Here is a 23,210-nt window from a genome sequence, read left to right as displayed (position 1 = left end):
AAAGCTGGAAGTACCAAACAGCTCTATTTCAGTGACACTACACAGCTTTATCTGAGCCCCAAAGGCAACCATTCAATTGTGTGAGACTAGACTTCTAATTTAAACACATCTAAAGATCTTTTGCTAGAGATCACAAAAGCCTATACAGTTTTTAGAACAAGACAGAGGCTGTCAGTTTGCCATATATGAAAGCTCAGCGCACCCAGATCTTGAGTAGTGCAAGCAACTCTGATCACAGCTGAGGAAGGGCAGCTGGAGTGATCAAGGGAGCAGCTATCTTATGACAATAGACAAAAAAGCCTGAGACTTCTCCATCTGGTGAAGAGAAAGCTGAGGGGGAAATTTGATACAGGCTTACAAAATCTTGAAGCTGGTGGATAAAGTGAATGAAGAACTGTTATTCCTCAAATCCTGCAGTGCTACAGGAAACTGGGAGAGGAACAATTTAAAACAGATTATCACGGCAGTGAGTTAACTCTGTGAACTTGGTACCACAGGAGCCTGTGAAAGCAGACAGTATCAGCAGGTTCAGAGAGAGATTGGACAAATTCATGGACAACAGATCTGTAAATGGTACTAAGAGGATGTATCCACTAATGTTCCTAATGCATGTACATGCTTGGGAACTCCTAGGGGAATGAACTGCAGAAGGAGGCCAAGTTCTCATATTTTTACTAAATAACATTGCCTGCTGCCACTCTCGAGAAAGTCTGCGCTAAACAGACCCCCCCACTGTTGCACCAGGGTATTTTTTATCTTTCTAAAGAGTAGCACAAAGACTATAAAGAGAAGTCATTTTCCTATGAAGAGTATCAGACAGCAGGAGTGCCTGAGTTCTGTTTTACTAGAACCATTAGTAAAGGAGACCCTTCAAAAATATTTGTGAGAAATGATAATAAGCAGGATTGTGTTTAATTCTTGTAAGTACTAATTCTTAAAAATCACTTCATATTTTAAAAGAAAATGTTGGAAAAAGACAATTTTCATCTGTCATTTGACCTTCAAATTAGGCTGTTAATGGTGATTAGGCTGTGATAGTAAATGAGAAAAACGCATGTTTCCTTCAGCAAGTGCAAAACACCAAACAATAATGCTGCAGTGAATACAGGCACCCAGACAGGGTGCCTGGAGATCAAAAAGCCAACCAAAGGTTTTAATTATCATATATATCAATGCAATATTCCTAACAGTTGGGTTGCTACCCAGAGCATCTTTCTGCAGAAGATTGATCACTGCCATATTTTCGAGTCTTTCCTTCATCACTTGCATTTTGATGGCACCTATATCATGTTAAAACTGGCATATCTCCTTTTTAGCAGGCACAATTCCACCTAACAGATGGCCATGATGATAGACATGCCAAAGAACCAGTATGTGTATCAAGTTTGATTATTAGGCATGAAATTCCTATCCAAGAACATTTGAGTGGCATTCTGCACCAATCGTCTGAGCCTATTGGTATGGGTTGAAACAAATGCTGTTTCACTAAAGTCAAGGGATGTGTTAACTACAAAGTGGGGAGTTGAGGACTATGTAATTTAAGGTCTTGGTGAAATGGAAGTAAAGGCCATTGCTTCTGGATCACTCATTCCACTCTAGTAGATTCAATCACAAAGCAAGTCATTAACTTCTACTGCCTACCCAATGGCACAATTTAGTGTTTCGGGTGTATTTCCTAGTAAATAGTTGTTCTTTTTCAAATGACATTTTAGCTGGCCTGCATAGATCTCACTGCACCACAGACAGTGCAAAAATCTGCTGAAAGGAGAGCTGAATCATAGACAGTTGGAACACCAAGCATGGGCTTATGAAAGCTGAATTGCCCATCTCCCAACAGAGACTCCTGTTGTCACAGGGTATGTTACACTGTACCTGTCCTTCACCACAGTGCAAAACTGCCACACATTTCATAACAAATAGCTCATTTTAAAATAGCAGACACTGTAATGACAGCAGAAATATTTTAACATACTAATTTTAAACCAAAATTAGTATGCTGTGAAAAGATTGTTCAACCAAGGTACCCACTCTTAATTGTGCTAGAGGAAAATATGAACCATGAGTGTCCAAAAAGGCACCTAATATTCATATGTTTTCCCTTTGAGAAAAATGAAAAGAAATAAAATCTGTGATGCAGAAACCAAGTCCTAGAATGTCAAATTTTTAAACTAGAATTTCTTTTAAATATATCTGCTTATATTTAGTGATATTTTATTTCCTTTTTAATTAGAGATTGATTTTTAATTTTTTTCTTTGACATATATTTTTTACCAAATTGCTGCTAAGACATCAACATTGGTTTCTTTCATATTTCTTCACTTTTTTGTGCTTGTGTTTTGCATTTTAAATACAGAAGAAAGGGTATCAAAGGTTCCAACTAGGTGGAATTCACAGAGTTTCAAAATGGGACTTTGTCATTAATTTTCCATTTGAAATCAAAACATGTAATCTTGCCTACAGATGTCTATCCGTTTTGGTTTATTGGTTTATCATGGTATAGCAATACCAGACATTTATTTGACTGGTCTAGTGGGCAATCAAATGCAGGTTTTTTGATGAGGTAGTAGTAATTATGATTTAACCTTTCTGATTCAAAGTCATCAATGCACTTCACAATGCTTTGTGGATGCATTAAGCTATAAATTACAGTTGTGGAGTCTATGTGTTATGCTGATTGAGGTTAGCAGATTGTTCCCCTAAGTTCTCACTCCCTGGCAGGTGTGCAGAGCCACCAGGTAACCCAACCATTACTGTCCTTTTTAAGCTAGTATTGCAGAACCATGACCTGTGACTGCTGAACAGATTTAAGATGTGTCATTTGCAAATTGTGTAAAAAATGTTGAGCAAAAGTAGTCCAAAAATATTTTCCTAATTATTATAAACACATGCCTGTCAAAAGACTAGAAGTAAGTTATGTTCAGGGGGATTTTTTTTTTTGAGTTTTTCTTCCTCAGAATAATTTCTATTTTTTTGTTATTATTATAAGGACACAGCTCAATAAGAGGATTGAAATAAGTTAGGAGATTGGGTTACTTTTGCAGTGGCAAATTGAAATTGAACTTCATGACTCTACCACGTGCCTTTTGCAGAAGGAGATAAAACCTGCAAGGGTATACACTCTCACTGCTGCTTTTGCCACCATTTTTCTCCAAGGAATGTGAGGGGGATGTTAGAACACAGCATAAAGGGCTCATTCACTGCCCACAGCTGGCACTGCCTGCTTTCAGGATTGCCCGGTGTCCTATGGGAATATCTCACTGGAAAGAAGGTTTCTTCCCTAATTCTCTCTTGCTGTGACCAGTACCCATCTTTTTGGAGGCATTCTTGGGTTGTTAGGTTGTTTTTTTTTTTCAAAAAAGCCTTGATTTTTAGCATGTCTGTCTCTCTTAAGTATTTTCTTCACTGACAAGCTCTGTAACACACCATGGTTAAATGGAGGTGCAGTAATTTCATTGAAGCATCCAGAGAAACCAATGCTGAAACTAGACAAGAGATTCAATTCCATTTTTCCAGTATCATATCTTAAACAGTGAATTATAGCTTTAGAAATATTATTATTTGATTAATTTTTTAAAAGGGAATATTTTGTCACAAAATTTGCAGGATGGATGTTGATGACAGATGGATTTTTTTTCTTTTTTTTTTTTTTTTAATAAAAGAGCAGTTAAGTAGAAGCTAGGTCAGTCAGATAATTTATCTGATAAGCAATGTTTCTTGTTTAATGGTAATTCTTTAAGACCAGTGTGCTTAGTCGAGCATAATTTCTCATCATGAAGTATTATAGTAAAAAATGTGAACAGATACTAAATACTTATCTATCAGTGGCATTTCTAAGATCAACATATCCACTTTCCATGTCTTTACAAAGTTAATTTTGTGCTCTGTCTCTTCCTTGTGAAATTACAATTTACATTTTGATTCACCATAAAATTCAGTTCAAACTTTTCCTACTATTTCATTCTAGAGATCCGTCTGCTTTTATTTAACAGATGTCCTTTGATCTCAAGGAGACAATTGCTGTTTTACTACTTTAATGAAGCTTGTATTATTATAGGCAAAATGAATATTAGACCAAATGGTAGTAGAAATCCCAGAGGGAAACATGCTTCTCTGTCTGGATCTTGGAAAAGCAGAGTAATTCATTTTACTCACTGATTATATTCAATAAACCCATATTCCCTGTTCTTATTTACTTTTCTTTTTTTTTTTTTTTTTTTTTTTTTTTTTTTTTTTTTTTTTTTTTTTTTTTTACTATTATGGGACAGTGTTTCTGTTCATTAGATTCAAGGTACTAGTCACAATTCTTTTGTCACAAGTGACACATTGGACAGTTCTTAAGTGTTACGGAGAAGAAATAATCTGTTAAAGGAGGTAGGAGTTAAAAAAGGCACTTTATTTGTACTTTTAAGTAGCTAATGCCCATTTCTTACCTGTGCTTTCAACAGACATCAGTCTGGATCATGTTTCAATGCCTTTTAGACCCTTATTTCCTAGAAACTAGGAGGGATCAGATTTAAAAGTGACATTTCATAAAGGAAACAGCAGGGGATGGACACACATGGAGAATAGAAAGAAACAGAAGATAAAAGTACTTGAAGTCAAAAATTAGTTACACATTTGAGAAAGAAGGATGTGGAAAACACAAATTGCAGTAGTTTTAGCAGCACACATTTTTGTCCCCTTTCCCTAACATGACATGGCAGTAAGAGGCCACAAAACATGGGATTTACTAATAGCTTTCATGGGGTTTTTTTTGTCCTTTTGACTGTTTTTCCACCTATGCGATCTACTTTAGACAGACTCAACTTTGGGAACAGTACTGATGGTTGCACCACACTGCTGGGATGAAGGTTTAGTTCAGAATTCTCTTTGGGCATTACATCACTCTGTAGAAAAATGCATACACAGCAACTGAGCATGTTGTAAGGACACTCTAAGGTCTGCTGCTAGATGTCATCACAGGAAAAAAGGCTGCTCAAAAAAAGGGCATAGTTTGACTAGAGCAGTGGCAATTATCTCAGTACAAATCGATTTGACAGCCAGGAAGATACTGGTTCTTAGGCAGATGTGCAAACGTGAGTAGCCTCACCTATCTGATTTCTGACCCTGTTCCACACCTGAATCTTGAAGCAACACAAAAGATAGGGAAAGGGGAACTCCTCAATCAGCACTAAGGAGTGGGAAAGAAACATAATAATTATTGCTTTTTAATTTATTACTAAGCAAAACTGAATAATCTCAGAATACAAAAAGCTTCCAAGAGTTAAAACTTAAAGAGAACTGGAAGCCCTAGGAATCAAAATGTGGCGAGGACTAGTGATGATGTGGCCCACATGAACTATTTAACTTCTGGATACAATGTGGAATTCTTTATAATACAGGTAAAATACCTTGGAAACATTTGGTGCCTGTGAGCAGAAAAGATAAATATTTTGTCAATTCTTAGTTCAAGGTACACTTTTGTTTTTGGTAGAATAAAAATTTGATTTCTTTTTGTGCTGCATTTCTTGTAAACTTATGTTAGAGACCAAATAGGAGCTATGAACAAAGATTTCAAGTGATGAGCTGTCCCATGCCTGTTTACAAGTCAGGATTTCATTTTACATAGAGTTCTCTATAGCAACTTTTTAAAATTTAAATTAGAAACATGGCCAGCAATGCATGCAAAATGTTCATTCATTGTAGTAAACTACAAAAATATTGCTTTTATGCAATGAGAATGCCATTGTAGAATTTTAAAAGGCATAGAAATAAAAGACTCTGGATTGGAGTGATTTAAACAAACTCACTAGGATATAGTAGATGATTAAAATACAATCTATAATTACATTACACTGGTATCAGGTAAGGATAAAAGCCTATAAATACACTGGGGTCAGGGTAAGCATAAAAAATGAAACAGTTATTTGAATAATCTGAGATCAAGTTGCAGTAATTAAAAATGAATGTATTATTCAAATGAAGGAATTAGGTTACAACACTCCTCATATGAAAATATTATTGTGACAGACTGAAATAAGTTGGAAGTGATTTTGATAAAAAATTGGGGCAAGAAATATAATGATTTACATTGGGGAAAAAGTAGACAATTATGCGGATGAGAGTATTTGCAGCTCCTCCTTCAAATCCCTCATCAAACCTCGTACCTTTCAGCTGGCCTCCAGGAATTATCCACTACCCCAGCCTATTTCTGGACATTGCTCTTTCAGATACACAGATCAATCCACTAAAAATTAAACGTGCTGTAGCTAAGGATTGTACATGTACTCACAAAGGAATTAATGGGATCTGCACTCACTAGCAGGCATATTGCTTAATCTACCCCACACATAGCTGTTTATCCATTTTCATTGCCATGTCCCAGGTCATTTCTGTAATGTGTCTCCTGTTTTTTCTTTGTCATCTCCTGTCAGTTTGGAGGCCAAAGTCTACACACAAGACTGACACAAAACAGTGTTATTTATGTAAATAGTTGATGGCCACTTGCAGATTAAGTACTTGTTGTTATAAATAAAGGTTCTTGAAATCTGACCTTTCCATGGCAAACTCCTTGGGGCAGGAACCTGTGTGGAGGTGCCTTGAATATGTAAACCAAGGTTATTTAATTATTAATAATAATTAATAATGAAAGAATACAGAAAGAGACTTGGTGTTTTTTTCAGGTAATAGCTTTCATATTCTTTATATTAATTAGCTTTTAGAAATGTGTTTTGAGAGCCCTCTCGGAGCAGCTCTTTGCCATTGCCTGTAGTGGGACAGCTGAGAGCTGCTCTGCAGGTGCACATATGCCCATCAGTGGACACATCTGAAACTCTCCCAGATAGGTGAGTGATTGGACATAAGAAGTCAGAGCAAGATCAGGAGCAGATTTCTTAATTTTTGCCCAGTGAATGCTGCCTGGAATTCTTCTTATATTCTCCTTTTTAGCATCTGCAAAAGTCTATTGAGAGATAATTTAGCTCACTTAAAATATGCCCAGCTATGCCCTTTTAAATCCTCAGTTGATCTTTTTATTATCATATAGTATATTTAAGCCTCTCTTTCTTACCTGTTAAATCTTCCATACTTTTCTTTTCTAGTCTCTTTTGTCTTCCCCTCAAAATGCTGTGTTTGCTTCCCCAAGAAGCTGGTGTTTGTTCATTTTATAACTTTTTCTTCTGCAAAGACTTAGGCAATAGGTTGTTCATGCTGCAGCTTCTTTGTGGGACTTTCAACTCTTTTTTTTTAAATTTGCACTCAAATATATTATCTTGATTGTCTTATATATCACTTCCATTTCCAGGCAGCTGGATCTATTTATTAGATATAGATTAGATATCTGAGTAATATTTAAAAGGCATGCAGTTATACACAGGGGACTTCAGACCAAGAAACTGAATAGTCTTGAATGACCTGTCAAAACCAGCCAGATGAAGCTTTAAAAAGAAAATAGTTACAGCTACAGCTATTTCCATTTCTCCAGCATTATCCACTCTTCACCTGTCTGTGCAGTTAATTCAGCTAATAGTACCATGAACAGGTAAATGAGCAGCAAGAGAAAATGTTAATTCAGATTCAGAGAGATGACTTGTGTAGAACTATCCTGAATTGATAACTGAGGGATGCAAGGCACAGTATCTCAGACACAGTTTGCATCTCTGGTAGTGCCATTAAGTCATGTGCTTGGACCAGCTGCAGTGTATCCTTATAACAAACTCTCCAACTTTAAAAATAACTGTCTCTTTAGGGGAATATCATCCCAGCAGACTGATCACAGTAAAGGCTTGAGAGAATTCTTGTAATGGCCAGTAAGTCAGATAGTTGCACATGTGCATATGTGCTACAGTGTATATGTTACCTGACTGGCTTATAGATTGGCAATTATCAGTTACTACTTTATCAGTTTGTATTTAATGAAAACTGAGAATATGGGGTGGCGTACAGGGCTGCAAGTAGATGGGAAAGAAAATGAGAAAAGAGAATTAAACAGAAAGAAGTTACCAACTGAGAAACCCCTAGCTAAAAAAGACCTAAGTACAGAATAAGAAGCTGCACTGAAAGGCATTTTATATTGTTATATCAAGCAGTATTTCCATGGGCTGGGGAAATGGGTCTAAACTGTCTCTCCTACACATGGGCAATATTTTCCATTATGAAGATAGACACTAAATCCTGTTTCCACTTCCAGGGCATAGAGAACATTGATTTTTCCGGTGTCTTAATAAAGAAGTATGAGGACACATTTTTTGAGATAGGATAGTATAGGATCATCTGCTCAGAACCAAGAAGAAACACATTAAGGGAGAGAGTAATGGAGCATTTTAGTGATCCTGAGTTATAGATGCAGATGGCTGTCCATGTGAGTGCTAACTTTTAGCAAAACAAAAAGATATGAGACAGTGAAGCATCTCCAGCAGGTTGTGGATATTGTGAGGTTCACTGCTTGTAAACTGGCTGGCGTTCAAGAGACTCTGTTTGGGTCTCAGTCATACGCAGGTTAGGCAATGATGAACTGCATTTTTCCATGGTGCCAGATTGCATTCCGTTCCCATACCCCAGAGAGATTCCAAGTTGTTCATTATACTTTGTCCTGGTTAGAAAGGAAGAGAGGTAGTAGATAACATTTAGTGTCCAATAGGACTGGCCAGAGGAGTGCAGCGATGGGTTCATGGGGGAGTGGGGAGGGGTGGCCATGAGAACAGCCTTATCAGCAGGGTAGATTTCCAAGCAGACGCGGAGGCTTGATAGGTAATTGCTGCCAGTTCTTTCATTCTGCTTTGTAAAAATTTCTATTCCCGGGAGCATCCCAAACATTTAATAGAACTTTTCTTTAATCTCTGCGACCCCTTTACTTAAGAGTAGCCTCATACCATTCCTCTTAAGATTTTTTGCAGTTCTAAGGGGCCAGCCAGGACACAGGGGTTCATGCCAGCACTACAGGGCTAGCAGAATTTCACCTCGGTGTGTAATCCCTTCTCCTCCAAAAGCCAGATAGTTCTTCAGGGATCACTGCATGCTTGACATCAAATTTCTTCATTACTCTCATGAGACAGAGATAAGTGTTCAAAGGTTTCCACAAACTTTTAACATCAGGATTCCCACGTGTTTCCATGGGAGTCATGCACCCTGGAATGCTAGTTTTGCTCAGCAACAGAAATATTATGAAGCGGCTGATGTTGGATAGTTTCCAGCCCCGGCTGCATCTTTTCACTCTCCAGTTTTGCAAGGAAATGATTTAGGTAGCAATAAGGACCTGTGTGGTTGTTGGTGAGCACAGGTGATTTCCATGAACACCTTACAGGCAGGGGCAGAGAGACATCGCCCTGTGCTGCCTTTGCCCTCTGGCTGCAGATCCGGGGTGCCAGGCCAGAGGAGGGGGTGACACAGTCCGACACAGCTGTGTCACAGCTTCGGCGTGCTCAAAGTCAGGCCCTCCCGAGGGCTTCGGCATCCCCAGCAGCCTGCCCGGCTGCGGAGGCGGCAACAGCCGCCTTCGTGCGGATGTGCCATCACAGCCGGGGCTCCTTGTACCAAAGTTTTGGTGGCAGCGGCGGGGCACAGGGAGCCCAGCCGCGGGATGGGGGCGCAGGGCAGTGGCCCGCTGGGTATTTCGGAGCAGGGAGGGATGGTGCCCGGGAGAGGGGAAGTATTCCTTAAACAGCTCCTGAAGTGAGCTGACCCCATTGCGATCGATATTGTTCTCTTTTCGCATCAAACCTGCAGTTTATTGCAAACATCACCTGCGGTACCGCCCGCCCGTGAGGGGACCCATCTCCGCCGCGGGAGCGGCAGCCGCGCTCTCTGTCGTGACAGGCGCAGGCCGGCGCGGTGTCGCGAGCGGGCTCAATCAGCGCCGCTGTTATCAGCGCGGGGCCTGCGCGGCCTGGCGGAAAAGCGAATCAACGCCGGGCCCGCCCGCGGCGCCACAGCGACCCCTGCGGGCCGCGCCGAGCGCCGCCAACACCGCCGGCCGCTCCTGAGAATCCGCGCGGCTGCGGCTCCCGGCGCGGTGACCGAAGGAAATTTTCAACTCCGGCTCAGAGTTTTCCAATATTTTCTCTTTTCCCCCCTACCGTTTTAAAAAAAGTAAGTGTCACACAAGTCTCTTTGAAACGGTGACTCTTCTAACTTTATAGCTTAGCGCAGCATTATCATGCTAAGGATCTCGGCTGACCGAGTTACTTAATGTGTGTAATTCTTCGCTGTGAGGTAGTGAGGCATTGGCACATGCTGCCCAGACACTTCGTGTGTGCCCCATCCCTGGAAACACTCAAGGCCAGGCTGGATGGGACTCTGAGCATTCTGGTCTATGGCAGGGGGATTGGAATTAGATGATCTTTAAGGTCCCTTCCAACTCAAGCCATTCTATGATTAAATAGTTTATATGATGAGTTCCAACAACAGAGGTTTGAAAGGTGGTTTTCATCACTACGTTTTAGTGTTCAACAAAAAATTTTCTTTGCAAAATAAAAGAAATTTCGTATACACACTGTTTTTCACTTTTCCCTCTGTTCCACCTCATTTGGGTTCTGTCCCAGTACTGTGGGTAGAAACTGATGTATGAAGTCCTGGTTCAGCCAGCATATTCACAAGTTCATGTATTTATATACATGTAAAATTACCTTAGTTTACAAGCATAATTGTCTTGAGTGGAATGTATCTTAACAACAAAGCTATAGATCCCAATCAAACCCAAAGGTGGTTTGATTTCTTTTTGCAGTTCTAGGGAGTGGGGTGATGAAAGCAACACTAGTGGTAACAGTGGGTCAGACAAAGGTGTTACAAGGTAGGCAAAGATTATCTGTGAGGGAAATGAGACTGCTTCTGTGAACATGGGGGACAGGACCATGTTTAATTTCTTGCATTTCAATGCAATTAGAAGGAGGAACCTTCCTCTTTTTGCTTTTATATGCCCAGCTTCGTCCCAGCGATGACATGTTTTTCTTACCCAAAAAGCCTTCCTTCAGCTAAGTAGATCATTTTGTTCTGAATCTGGAGAGTCAGTGAGGAACCAAGTTGCATTTAAAGCATCTGTGCATTTTGTACAGTTATTTCTGAAGAGGTAAGCTGATCATCAGTCTCTGGTCACAGCCTTGCATTCAGACCAGTGAGTGGCTGAGAATGCAGATTGCAGAAATATTTGGTCAAGTGCATTGCACTAAATCATAGTGCAATTCTCTGTTAAATTCAATTTTTCATGCAGACACATCTTGAGGGGCTGCCATTCTCTGCGCAGTATCAGTTCTGTTTTCTCCCCTCATACTTGAATATTTTAGACATTTAACAAAGTGATTCTTCCCTTGGGATGTATCAGCTTTAGAGCATCTGTATTTGTTAATTTTGAACTTTGTCTAAACACTACCTCCATTCCTCCATTCTCAGGACTGAGGCCGTCAGTAGTTAGAAAATAAAAGCATGTAAATTCACTTAATTTTCAGACATCCTCTCAACAAGATAGGCAAAATGCTCTTAAGGGTGACCTGTAGAAGTCCAGGGAGCCTGCAGAATGCCTCAGACCCTGGCAGACTCCCCCTAGGGAGCCAGTATGCTTTAACTGGCTTCCCATTGAAGCAGCTGTAAGAACTGAATACATAAGAAAGAAAGGTAATGAAAACTGACAAGTTGAAAAGAAATTGAGAGTTTAATCTGTAAAGTTGTGCTTGAGGGGGCTTACATCATGATATTCCTATGGAGTAGCAAAAAGAGAAAAAAATTAGGAAACTGCAGAGTATGATGAATTTACATAATTTTTTCTTGCACCAGGCGATATTTATTAATTTCTTTCTGCCACTTTACTGCACCTCTTTGCTTCTTAAAAAAACAAAATGAAGTATACAAAACCTGGCAATCATAATGAATTTGTGAAATGCTCACAGATTATTTATAAGCATGCAAGTTATGTAGTTGGAGATTCTCTCCCTTCTGCTCCTGCTTGGTGATGAAGAATGGTATTTTAATAGGCAGATGGTAAAGACAATTACAGTTTGGGGCTCAGCTGGGAGTTACATCAGTTTATTGCAAATTATTAGTTGATAAATGCTTTTGTTTACAAGCAAAGTCTTAAGCAGCTTTGTAATCAGTTTATCAGCTGCAAACTGAATTTTGACAGCTTGCCTTTGGGTATACAGTCACTTTTTTCCTGGCCATTTAAAAATCATGCTGACCAAGCAGGCACAATGGTAGCTCCTATGCACCTGTATGATGCTCAGTAAACTGGCATTTTTTATTAAGCCTGTTTTGGAAGAAGTCATCAAGTGCAGAATCCTTCTCAGTTGTTAATTTGTGTTAGTGTGTACAGCCAGAATCTTCACAATTTGCTCATTCATTTTTTGTTTTTCAAGTTCCATTGTAGCCAGAAGTAACTCAGCCTTCCCTTTCTGCTGTTAACAGTCTCTTACTAGATGAACTAACTGGGAGACTGATGGTGGCTTGCAATTCTTGTTTACCTTGGACACCATGTGTAGCTTGGAAGGTGGAAATGCTTTTGATCACTGAGAATTTTCAGTCAATTTACTTCTAGCTTCTAATTTAAAAAAGCAGAACTGGGATTTAACTCCTTTCGAGGAAATCTGGGATATTGGTATGGGGTTTTGTGTGTGGGTGGTGGTGGGTTTTTTTAATGAGGAACTTCTTATAATGCTTATTATAGCTTCTAAGGTGTTTACATTTTAAAACATACTAAACATGCAAATCTACTTTTATTTAGTTTCTTGTTTGGTAAGAGAGACACAGATTTGTCACAGAGCCTTGTTTCCACTGCAGCCAGTGTAAAACATTCTAATGGCTTCAGTGGGAGCAAGACTTTTTGGAATCAGGAAGTGCCACTTTCCTTCCATGGTCGTTACAGCTGAGGTGAACTTCAGTTCCTGAACTTCAGCCTGTGAGCTGAATGTTAACACGAGTAAAGGCCCGAGATAACTCACGATAATAGCAGCTGTTTTCTCTGGGTTACAGTGCACATAACGAAATGCTCCGGCTTCTGTTCATTATAAAAGCTGCCTTTTGTTTCTCACAAAGCCATGAGCCTTTTCTGGAGCTTGGCCCCTGTATTGGATAAGCAGGCAGGTCTCGTAACCAATGTTTCTTACTTTGATTTTACCGTTCTAAAACTTCCCTATTTCTTGTTATATTTCTTGTGTTGCTTTCCTTTACAGATACAGCCTATCACTACAGCTCCTTCTATCTAATCCTTCCTCCCGCTCAGGTGCCTTTGCCATTCACTCTGCATTTGCCCAGGGGCAAGAAATGAGCCCTACAGTAGCAGGTGCAAGACAGTAGAAAATCCATTGATAAGATGAAGTGTACTCTGCTTTTCCTGCAAGAAAGAGGCGCCATTAAAGCATATCTATTGTCTCATTTAATCACCTCCTTTTTTCATACACTCCAGCCTCACAAAATAACTCTGAAAAGACAATCCACAGGCATGATTGTGTTTGTAAGGCTACAAAAGGTCACCTTACAGCTGTGCTGTTATGGAAGCAGGGATTGTAGGAATGTGTGTATCCAAAGCCCTGCTTCAGAGTAGTTGGTTTCAGTGGTGCATTTTCTCTTTCTGTGAAACCTGGTGCATCCACAAAAGCTGGGGAAAGCAGTGGGCGTCACCTGGGAATGTCTCCTGGGAAGCTCTATGGAGAGTGCCCATTCAGTGGTCCTGTAAAAAGTAAAAAGGGAGATGAGTGTGCTCTGACAGTAAGTTTTAGCTCCTTTGCGGTGGTGGTGGGAATGCAACGTGGGCAATGTCGGCAAGGGTTTATCTGGTTTTTTCAAGCTGTTTATCATTTTCTCTCTGAAAGCTTCGTAAATTCTAAAATAACACTCCACTGAGACCTAATTCAAATGTAAAAAAGGTGTAGCACTCAATTCAAAACAGTAGAATTTACAAAGAAAAGAGGAGGGGGAAAAAGGGAAGAAATCACTAAACTTGGGAAAGAACTCCTTCGACTTCCTTGTTTGAGTTTATGCTGAATTAAGGAAATAGAACAGGTTTAGCATTTGTGGCAGGCTTTAATTTCAACCTCTGAGCAGCAGACTTAACTTCTTGTGATGTGGGAGGATATTACAGTTTTCAGCTTCATTTCGTAAGTATTGCCATTTGTGCCAAACATTTAATAGTTTTACGCTGTGGACTGTCGTCCACCAGGAGCTGATATCACCTAAGACTTTTTAGAGCCATCTAATAGAAAGATATGTATTCATTCTGATTAGCCCAGGATTTGAACGAGGGTCCCAGAAGAGATATATAAGCCTCTTAAATGCATAGAACTTCTAAGGATATGGGTTTAACTGTCTCCCCCTGTGGTAAATAAGCTGTGACAGCTCTATCAGGGGGGGAAATGGCAAATAAAATTACCACATTATTTTCCTGTGAATATTTTCGGAGCACTAATCTATTTTGCCTCTTTACCTATTAGAACTCTGTTGAGTGTTACGTGTAGACATTTAATTGGAGGAAACACATAAATATCCTCAAACTAGCAAAATGCAAGCATACAACGCTGTTAAAAACAAGAGGTCAAAATCTGTTCCTTGCACTCCTTACACTTCAGAAACACTGTGCTTTATTTGGGGTTCAGCTGAGGAAGGGTTTTGCAGTGTGAATTTGAGAGCTGCTGCCATAAGATGGTGATGTTAGTAATAGTTGTACTGTAGCAAGGGAAAGACCAACTCCTGACACTCACACTGAGATGCCAGGTTTAGGAGTTCTCTCCCCTAGGACTGGCGAGTTCCTTTCACATTTTTCTTTTCCTCTTTATCAGCTATATAATGCCTGACAGTTTTAACCATAAAATCATCTATTCAGATGAATACACTGTCAGCTGTCAGCATATGACTAAGCTGAAGTCAGACCCGAAGCTCAGGCAGGTTGACTCACATGAAGGAGCAAGAGCTATATTTCTAAGGAGTATTTTCTTCCCTGTTTCTGGTCAGAGAGCTTATATCTCTAAATGCAGGGGTTTAATTTGACTAGAGCCATTAAGATTAGTATTTTTCTATTGCATTCCTTCTGGAAAATATCACTGCAGTTTCTTCACTTTGCCTTTTGTTCAGTGAGCTAAAAATTGAGAAGGCTCCATATTCTAAGCTGAACACAAAGGTAATAGCAAAAGTGGCAACAGAGCTGGTTTGTCCCCTATATTGGTCTAATTTTTATACAGGAAAATAGGTTTTCCATTTATTGCAGGCTTATCAGATGCAGTGGGTAGTTAAAATTAAAGGTCAAATATCTTTTGGCAGTCTCCGTTGATCAGTAAACAAGGAAAAATTATAGAAGAAGCTAGGAAATCATCTCAATAATGTAACACTAAAGCTGGTTTTGGTGAGAGTTTGAGTAGTCTGAATTTGCAGGGGGGATTTTTAGGACACTTCACAGAAAAACAGTTGGATCCCCAACATTAAAGTGCATTAATAGCAAAAATGCTGTGCAGAGTACATATTTTGTGTACGCATGTGAAAAACGCTAAGAATTATTTAGCAACTGGAAAGACTGTTCACAAAATGCCTTTGATTTATTGCTGCATATACCACAGATCCATATCACATATTCCTACATTATTTTATTCAAAAACTTGTATGAACCATGAGTTGGCATGTTGTAGAATACTGAAAAGGCATTAATCAACCCAAATAAACAAGTACATAGATCTATCTAACAACTATGAAGTAGTTAATAAATTTTTAGCAATTTTATTATAGAAAAAAGGTCTAAAAGAGTAGTGCTTAATTATCTGGACTCCTCTGTGCTGGGCTGTCTTTTGATTGTATTAATGAAGCAGCTGGCCCATTGTTTCTCTTTAATTCCTCTATTGTTTTAAGAATATGTCACAGCTCTTTATTCTTTTATCAGGTGCTGTGCAGGAGGATTCACACAATAACTCATATTCCTACTGTATTTGCCAATGCACAAAGAAACCTCCAAAGCATTTTTCAAAGAAGGGGCACACATAATTTATAAGTTCTGTTCCTTGTACCACTCCACTGTCAAAAATTTCAACAGTATTGGATTTGAATGAATTATAATTTTTTTTATTAAACAATGTGTCCACATATAGATATATGTACTTTGTTCATGTCAAAAATTAGAGATCTGCCCAATAACTTGTGCTGTACTGAAATGGCATTCAATAAGCTGAGTCGTCACAACCCCATGGGTGAGAAGCAGAAGGAACCCAAATATGAAGATCCCATCCTATTGTGATGTGCAAATTTTCCATAAATGCTTAACCTGTGGAACAAAGGAGGAAAGAAAATAAATTAACTCTAACCTGCATTACCATTACTAAAAAGCACAATTTTTTGCAAGTTGGAATGTTTTATTGGGAGAGGAAGGTTTAATTCAGCTGATGGTGCCTGGAAGTTGCTAAGAGCAACAGTCTGTTGTTTAAATAAATTCTGATAGTCTTTTGACCCTTCTTGCAAAAAGATGTGTGTACAGGAAATGGGCTATTATGTTGTTGCAGCAACGCAATCAAGTCCAGTAAGCTCAAATTTTACTACACAAAAGTAATACTTTGGAATTAACTGGCACTGAAAGCTGCTTTTAATAGAAATTGCAATTGATTTCCTAAACTTCTGTGAAAGGTGTGTGACATTTCTGGGTCAAAAAAACAAGACTCAGATAGTTGAGCAAGGAAAATCAACTAATACTAAAGACAGGGAAACTGGAATTTGCTTTGAATGTATGTTTATATTTCATTATGATTCTCAATCCATGAAATTCCTTGTACTGAGTGGAAATGCTGGTTTTAGCTACTTGCTCTCTTAAGGTACTTTTCCTGAAAACAACAATGTGAATCAAGAGCTTAATGGTTTCATCCATTTTGAAGCTCTTTTTCCCAGTGGAGTTAGGTGAGTCTGACCTTATATATATCAGACTGTGATCCACAGATTATCATTCCTTAAGGCCTGCAAAACATAAGTGGAGGGGGAAAATCCAAAAAAGCAGCAGCCCACCATCACAACACTCACTGTACAGGATTCTGTTTTTTCCCTGGAAGTAGTAAAGGGTTCCAGAGTTCTAAGGATCAAAATGAGTGAAGGGTCATTTAGTTAAATTTTCTGGGCAAATTCCTGGTTTCAAATGGGATAGTAGGGGTCCCTTTGTTTAAAAAAAATATTTCAAATGTAGAAGAAAAAAAGGAAGGGCTGTTGAAATTTTTTTTTCTATTTTAGGTGTCTGTCCTACATAAAATAAAGATTTGAATTAACATGCGTATCTATCACCATTTTACTCCTTATTCTGAGTACAGAAGATAGTGTATTGCTGCATCTAAGTATGATTTAATTGGTTCAATTTACTATATATTTTTTATACTATGTGTGATTCCATATCTTGATGAGTCCAGATGTAGTTATGCTTCTGGTTTACGGCATCCCATTGCTTGCATTTTATTATTTTTACAAAGCAAATGTCTATCAATCATAGAGATAAATTAGAAAAAACTGTGCAAACATGACACATTGCTAAGATTTTTTTCAGCATGCCATGTAATTATTAACCTGATTTTTTGCCATTGAGGGAAGCCGTGAGTTACAGATAGCATGGATGAAGTTAAATGCTTTTATATTAGATACATTTTCCTATACAGTTTTCTATAGGTATGGCCATACAATATAATTGAAGCTTTGTCAGCCCTGTAGCCTAGCAACAGATAATACTGTTAGGTTACTGAATTGCTCCTGGTTGACAAGTAGGGAGTATTTTTGTGTTTATCATGTTTGCTAATGATGGGATCCTTTCCAAAAGGCTTGTCTTAATCTTAATTAGAGTTTATCAGCAGAGGTCTGCATGACATTGTGCAGACACTGATTTCATAAATAATAAAAAGTGCAAGTGAAAAATTTGGCAGGAGAAGAAGATATTTAAGACCACTGATTCTTGTAAGAGCACCATGAATTTCCAAAATGTAATCAAGTTTGAACTGTGACTCTATTCTTTATTATCGAAACTTGCAGTACACTCCACTGCAGTTTTGACAGCAATTATGAGTATGATTTATAAGCTTCCTGTTAGGAACCAGATCTGTTTGTACAAGAATCTTGATCATAAACATTACAAAGAACAGTAAGTCCACAGTTTTTCAGGGACATCAGGACCTTACTCTTTCATTTTCATAGAAAGTTTTTGGTTTGGGTTGGGTTATTTTGTTTGTAATTAAGGGTGTTGGTGTTTTTTTAAAGCAGCAGAAATATTTGCAGTGAAAGATGCAGACAAAGAAGAGAACCCTGAAATAACCTTCCCATTTGGTGGATGTTCTGAAGGTATCAGATAATTGCTTCAGTGCCTGATGTCTTTTGGTAAAGAACTTATGCCAATACAAATGGAGTGTAATTTTTTTGCTCTGGTTTGCACAATATGATATTCTTTAGTTTTCCTGTCTTCTGATGATTAAACAAGTGAGCACTTTCAATTCCTTGAATTCTGAACAACTAGAAGAGGTAAAATAAATACACAGTGTTTACAGACATTTTTATTCTTTTCTTCTGCTTGACATGTGTGTGTTATATATCACATACATTTGTTTGATTTAACTATCGATATTAAACAATACATTACAAGCTCAAGACACTTATCTTCGATTTCACAGAACCATAATTACCCTTTTCAAGAAAACAGCCTCACAACGTTACAAAGCCTGTTGCTGATCTAAAACCTTCCTTTCTGCACTGGCACAAGAGTAAGACATTTATTACTACTCTACCAGGTAAAACCTGTAAGACCTCTTTCAGTATTCGTGGTTGTGATGGTGACGAAATAGAGTCAGCGGATGCCCGAAACTTCCCGTGCATCCTCTGCACGAGGCACACACGCTTTTCCTTGCTATTGTCTCTGACGGGCAATATGATTTGTCCAAAGATAACAACACCAGGTGGGAATTGCCCTGAGATAAGAGCACGGGGTGGGAATTGCAGGAGGAACTGTCTGGACTGCTCGCGTAATGAATGCGTTCCAGAGATGCGGGAGCTGTGATGGGTGCGATTGACTTCAGTACACATCGGCCTGAGAAGGGTATAAAGTGCTGCTGGGGACTGGGCCACCTGGGCAAACTGCTCTCCCAAGGCTGCAGGCAGTTCCGTGCGGGTTCCTGGCCTCCTGCCCCCGCCCCTGGCAGGAACTCCTGCCGGGTACGTCCAGCCCGAGGATAGGGAGCACTCCGTCCAGAATGGGTGAGTAAAAGCCGGCCACATACTGAGATAAAATCCCGTAGTAGAAAAAAGGGTGCTTTTTTTGCTTTGTGTTTGGTAATGCCAAAGACTGTAAGCCTGTGTGTTTCTAGCTGAACCTGTTTATATTATAATCCTTTAGACTTGCTTGTGTTATATACTGCATTGACAATATTTAGATGGTGTATGAGCAATAAATATAATCGTTGTCATCCTCATAATCAATGTCATACTTCTTGTGCCTGACTAAGAATCTTCTTTCTGCTATGGCAGAATGGGTGGCCAATGTATTCATTATGGACAAGGAGAGGCCCAAATCTACCATTGATTTCAGACCAAATTATATAACCATGACAATTTCAGAGGCACTGTCAGTCACTCATCCCTGTTAAAACATCTGTTCATCCTTTCTCTTCCTCGGATGCCTGTGTTATCTTAGGACTGAGAACCTTTGCCTGGTAAAGCTTTGTAGAACAATTTCACTCCTGTAAGTTATTTCTGAGAAGAGGAACAGCTGGTTAAAAAAAAATCTAGCCAGCTTAATCAGAACTTCATCTCATATAAATAATAGTCCTTCACATTTCTTTATGAAATCTTCATGCTTTTGCATATATTTCATGCAAACATCTTCCTATCTCCTTCTAATCACCACTGGTACTTGGCTATGGCTTCTGTACCGTCCCTTTGAAAGCCTGTTGTTAACTCTGCTCTGTGTTTAATGAAAGCTGTGGTGCTCCTGAGAGACTGCTGTTTATATGTCAGTTGTGTCTTAGCCTGTTGAAATGTTTGGGGGAAAAAAAATTCTCCTGATTTTTAGCTGCCACCTGTAAGGAAGCCCTTATCCCTGCCAGAGGTGTCTAGACAGCATAGCAATTCATATGGTAGTCACGACTGGAACTTCCTATTAAATCTGGAAGCCTCTGTCGGGTTCTCTGCACTTGACAGGACTTTTTCTGTCACTCTTGACTGACTTGTGCTCTTTGCTTGACGGTGCAGTAGAAGGCTCAAGAAGACTTCTCTTCCACAATCTTCCTGCTGTGCATGAAGGTCAGCATGTTTTCATTCACTGCATTAAGGGGAATAAAATCGTTTGCATCTTTCAAAACAGCAGCTCTTGCCTTACTCTGTGCAGGCAAGCATAGAAGGGGACAAGTGGGGACTGCACTGTGTCCTGTCCCAATGAGTGACTGTTGCTGCAAAGGCGCTGAGCTGCATTTCCAGTAGCTGGAAGGCATCTTTTGGGAGCTCATCTGTGGATTTAACTTAACACAGTTTCATATTCTGATGAAAATGTGGATGTGTATGTCATGATTACTTAAATGCCTCATTTTCTATTGAGGTGAGTGAAAACAGAATAGCAATACCCTTTTTTGATCTGAATCCTACTGAGCTGAAGGTTTGTATTAATATGCAGAAATGGGTTTAACCTCCCTAATTCTGATTTTCTTTATTAAGCCAAACTAGAAGCGGTTGTGCTTCCAAAGCTGTCACACATCCCACCAGGCTGTGCCTGCCGTAGGTGTGACGGTTTGCAGGAGCTGGGTGGAGCAGGCAGCCCGGGTCACTGCTCCCTTCAGCTGCCCGAGTTTAATCTGCTGCTGGACATGAGTCAACGCCCTGAGGAGCTCCAACACCAGGAGCCTGACTCAGCCTTTTAGCTCATCTAGACTGAGTGCAGCTGGAGACCCAGTAATCACTTGTTTTCCCCCCCAAGGGTACACACAGCATGTCAAGATGTTTGCTGGGATAGAGGAAGTCTCAGTTGTTTATTCTGCAGTGACTCATTTTTGTTAAGAGATCCAGTGAATAATAAAGTCTAGAAAAAGCTCTTATTCTGTATTAAAATATACTAAAATGTGTTGGTTGATTATTACACCTTCTGTATATAACTAAGATAGATGTGCATGATAATAATGGAAATCAACTGTGTGATGTTTGCTGCAAAAGTACCCAATTTCAGGTTCTCAAATTGCAGTGTGTGTTCCATGTTTTTTCATCTACAAGACTAGTTAAGTACACTTTAGGAATTTAACCTGTTTCTTTCTGGAAGAGGTTTTCTCCCAGTTTAGCTCTGAAGGCTTCTGTATATTTACTAGTTATATGAGACAATATATTAGATTGTACTCTTCAATTTTTTTTTTAATTCCTGCTCAGGCATTGTGATTCTCCATTTGTAGAATTTTTTGGTGCTATCTTTATTTTTCAACTTCTTATTCTCTAGAAGAAATTACTCCGATTTGCACCATTTAATGTTGTCATCTTGGAGACCAGTAAATCTTGGTGTGCTTTGGTCCCGTCACAGTAAATTGTTTCTAAACTTTGTAGCAGCTTCAACTGCTGTATTACCGAAGGGTGAATACAAAGACACTTTTCTGCTTTGAAACTTCTACACCACTTTGAGGTCTGCAAGCTTAGTGTATTTTGCCACTGAAATACACTGTCACTGATGCTTTTTTGTTTGCTCATCTTTGAAAGCTAATAGACTGGTTTAATTAATTGTCCAAGATTTCTCTAAAACAATGTCCTAATTCTTCCATTTAGCTGTGGCATATCATACACTGTTGTTATCTCCTCTACCAGATTTTTGCAACAAGTTGTTTTAAAACTATAATCTCGTTGAAGGGAAAAAAATGAAGTGCAGTTGAAAAGGCAGTTATGCCGAAAGATAAACACAGCAATATTACTTATCAAAACGAGTACAGTTTTTGCTTGCCTAATGAATGCAACATATAGCTTTCTCTATATATACAAAACCTGAGGAAAAAAAAAAAGCTTTATAACCTATAAAGTATGCAACATTATTTCAGGCATAACTGTATTGGATATGTATCTAGGCCTGAGAGTGTAGATAACACAATATAAGTGCTTTGCCTGTCTAAACATGTTAAATAAATGAGCATTCACTATCTCATTCAAATACATTAGTAGATGTACTCGCATAGTTAATTTTCTTTTTAATGCACTACACGTGACATTTGCAGCACAGAGCTATAGTGTATCTTACTGTTTGATGAAAGTTCTTCCACTTCCCCTCCTTCTCCCCCCCTTTTAAACAAACCTTTATTTGAATAAGCCTTTATGAAACAGATCTTTGGCATATCTTCTTTTCAGGAAGTTCAGTCAGTGTAAGCAGAGATAAAGCAGTCATGTTATGAAGAATATTACATAAGGGAAGATTTTTTAGAGAAAGAGGGTGACAAACATAAGGGAGGGGAAGAACGCCCGTAAGAGGAAATCTGATTTCTTTCTTGCAGCTGTTTGGTTTTACTGAGCTGTGATTTGCTATTCAAAATAAAACAAGCTTGGAGTTGAGAAAAAATTTACAGGAACTTTGGTGAGAATTATAATGAGAGAAGTGCTGCATAAGTTATTTTCACCTATATCTTGATTTTCATAATGCTGGCTTTTTAGGAGACAAAATGAAAAATTAAAATAATTTTTCATGCTGCAAATAGTTAGGAAAACTACTCCAAATTTGTTTTTCTTATAGATGAAAATTCTTGTTGGTAGAAGGAAGACAGGAAAAGTAAAAACTGTATGCCTCCTTACCTTAAATAAACCATCAAAATTTTTGAAAAATGAGAACTGCGAAGATAGCACTCATGTTGTAAGTTCTGGAATTTGATATTGTCAATTAAAATCTTGCTACTTTTTGTTTCCTGCAGGAGGGCAGCTTTGGTGTACCACGACCAAGGCCATCTCGGAGGGTGAGGAGCTGGTTGCCTTTGTTGTGGATTTTGACTCGAGGCTGCAGGCTGCCAGTCAGATGACTCTGGCAGAAGGCATGTACCCTGCCCGCCTGCTGGACTCCATACAGCTGCTCCCGCAGCAGGCTGCCATGGCATCTATTTTGCCTACAGCTATTGTGAACAGTAAGTGAGGAACTCTATTCCCTGGCGGGTTTTTGAAACAACAGCACTCTAAGGCACACGTGAAAAGCTAATGCAGCGATGGTGAATTCATGACCGAAGAAACCACACCGCAGCTCAAAGCCTGCTTTTGTTCCCCCAGCATCTCAGATAAAAAGAGCAGGAAGAGCAGTCTGGCAAGAGCCTCACCCAGAGTACCTG

At 39.1% G+C, this 23,210-nt stretch overlaps 1 protein-coding gene across 2 annotated transcripts in view; it reads left to right on the top strand.

Moving 5' to 3' along the window:
- Window positions 1–23,210, top strand: part of ZFPM2 (zinc finger protein, FOG family member 2) — a 308,930-nt gene that overhangs the window by 273,264 nt on the left and 12,456 nt on the right. For both annotated transcript variants that reach the window (XM_058025119.1, XM_058025111.1), the window contains one exon: window positions 22,806–23,012. In XM_058025119.1, coding sequence (XP_057881102.1) covers window positions 22,806–23,012 — 207 coding nt within the window. The remainder of the gene's footprint in view (window positions 1–22,805; window positions 23,013–23,210) is intronic.

Source organism: Melospiza georgiana, chromosome 1 (assembly GCF_028018845.1).
Source record: "Melospiza georgiana isolate bMelGeo1 chromosome 1, bMelGeo1.pri, whole genome shotgun sequence".
NCBI classification, from domain to species: Eukaryota; Metazoa; Chordata; class Aves; order Passeriformes; family Passerellidae; genus Melospiza; species Melospiza georgiana.
Note: the sequence above shows the minus strand (reverse complement) of the source record. Positions and strands in the feature narration are given on the sequence as shown.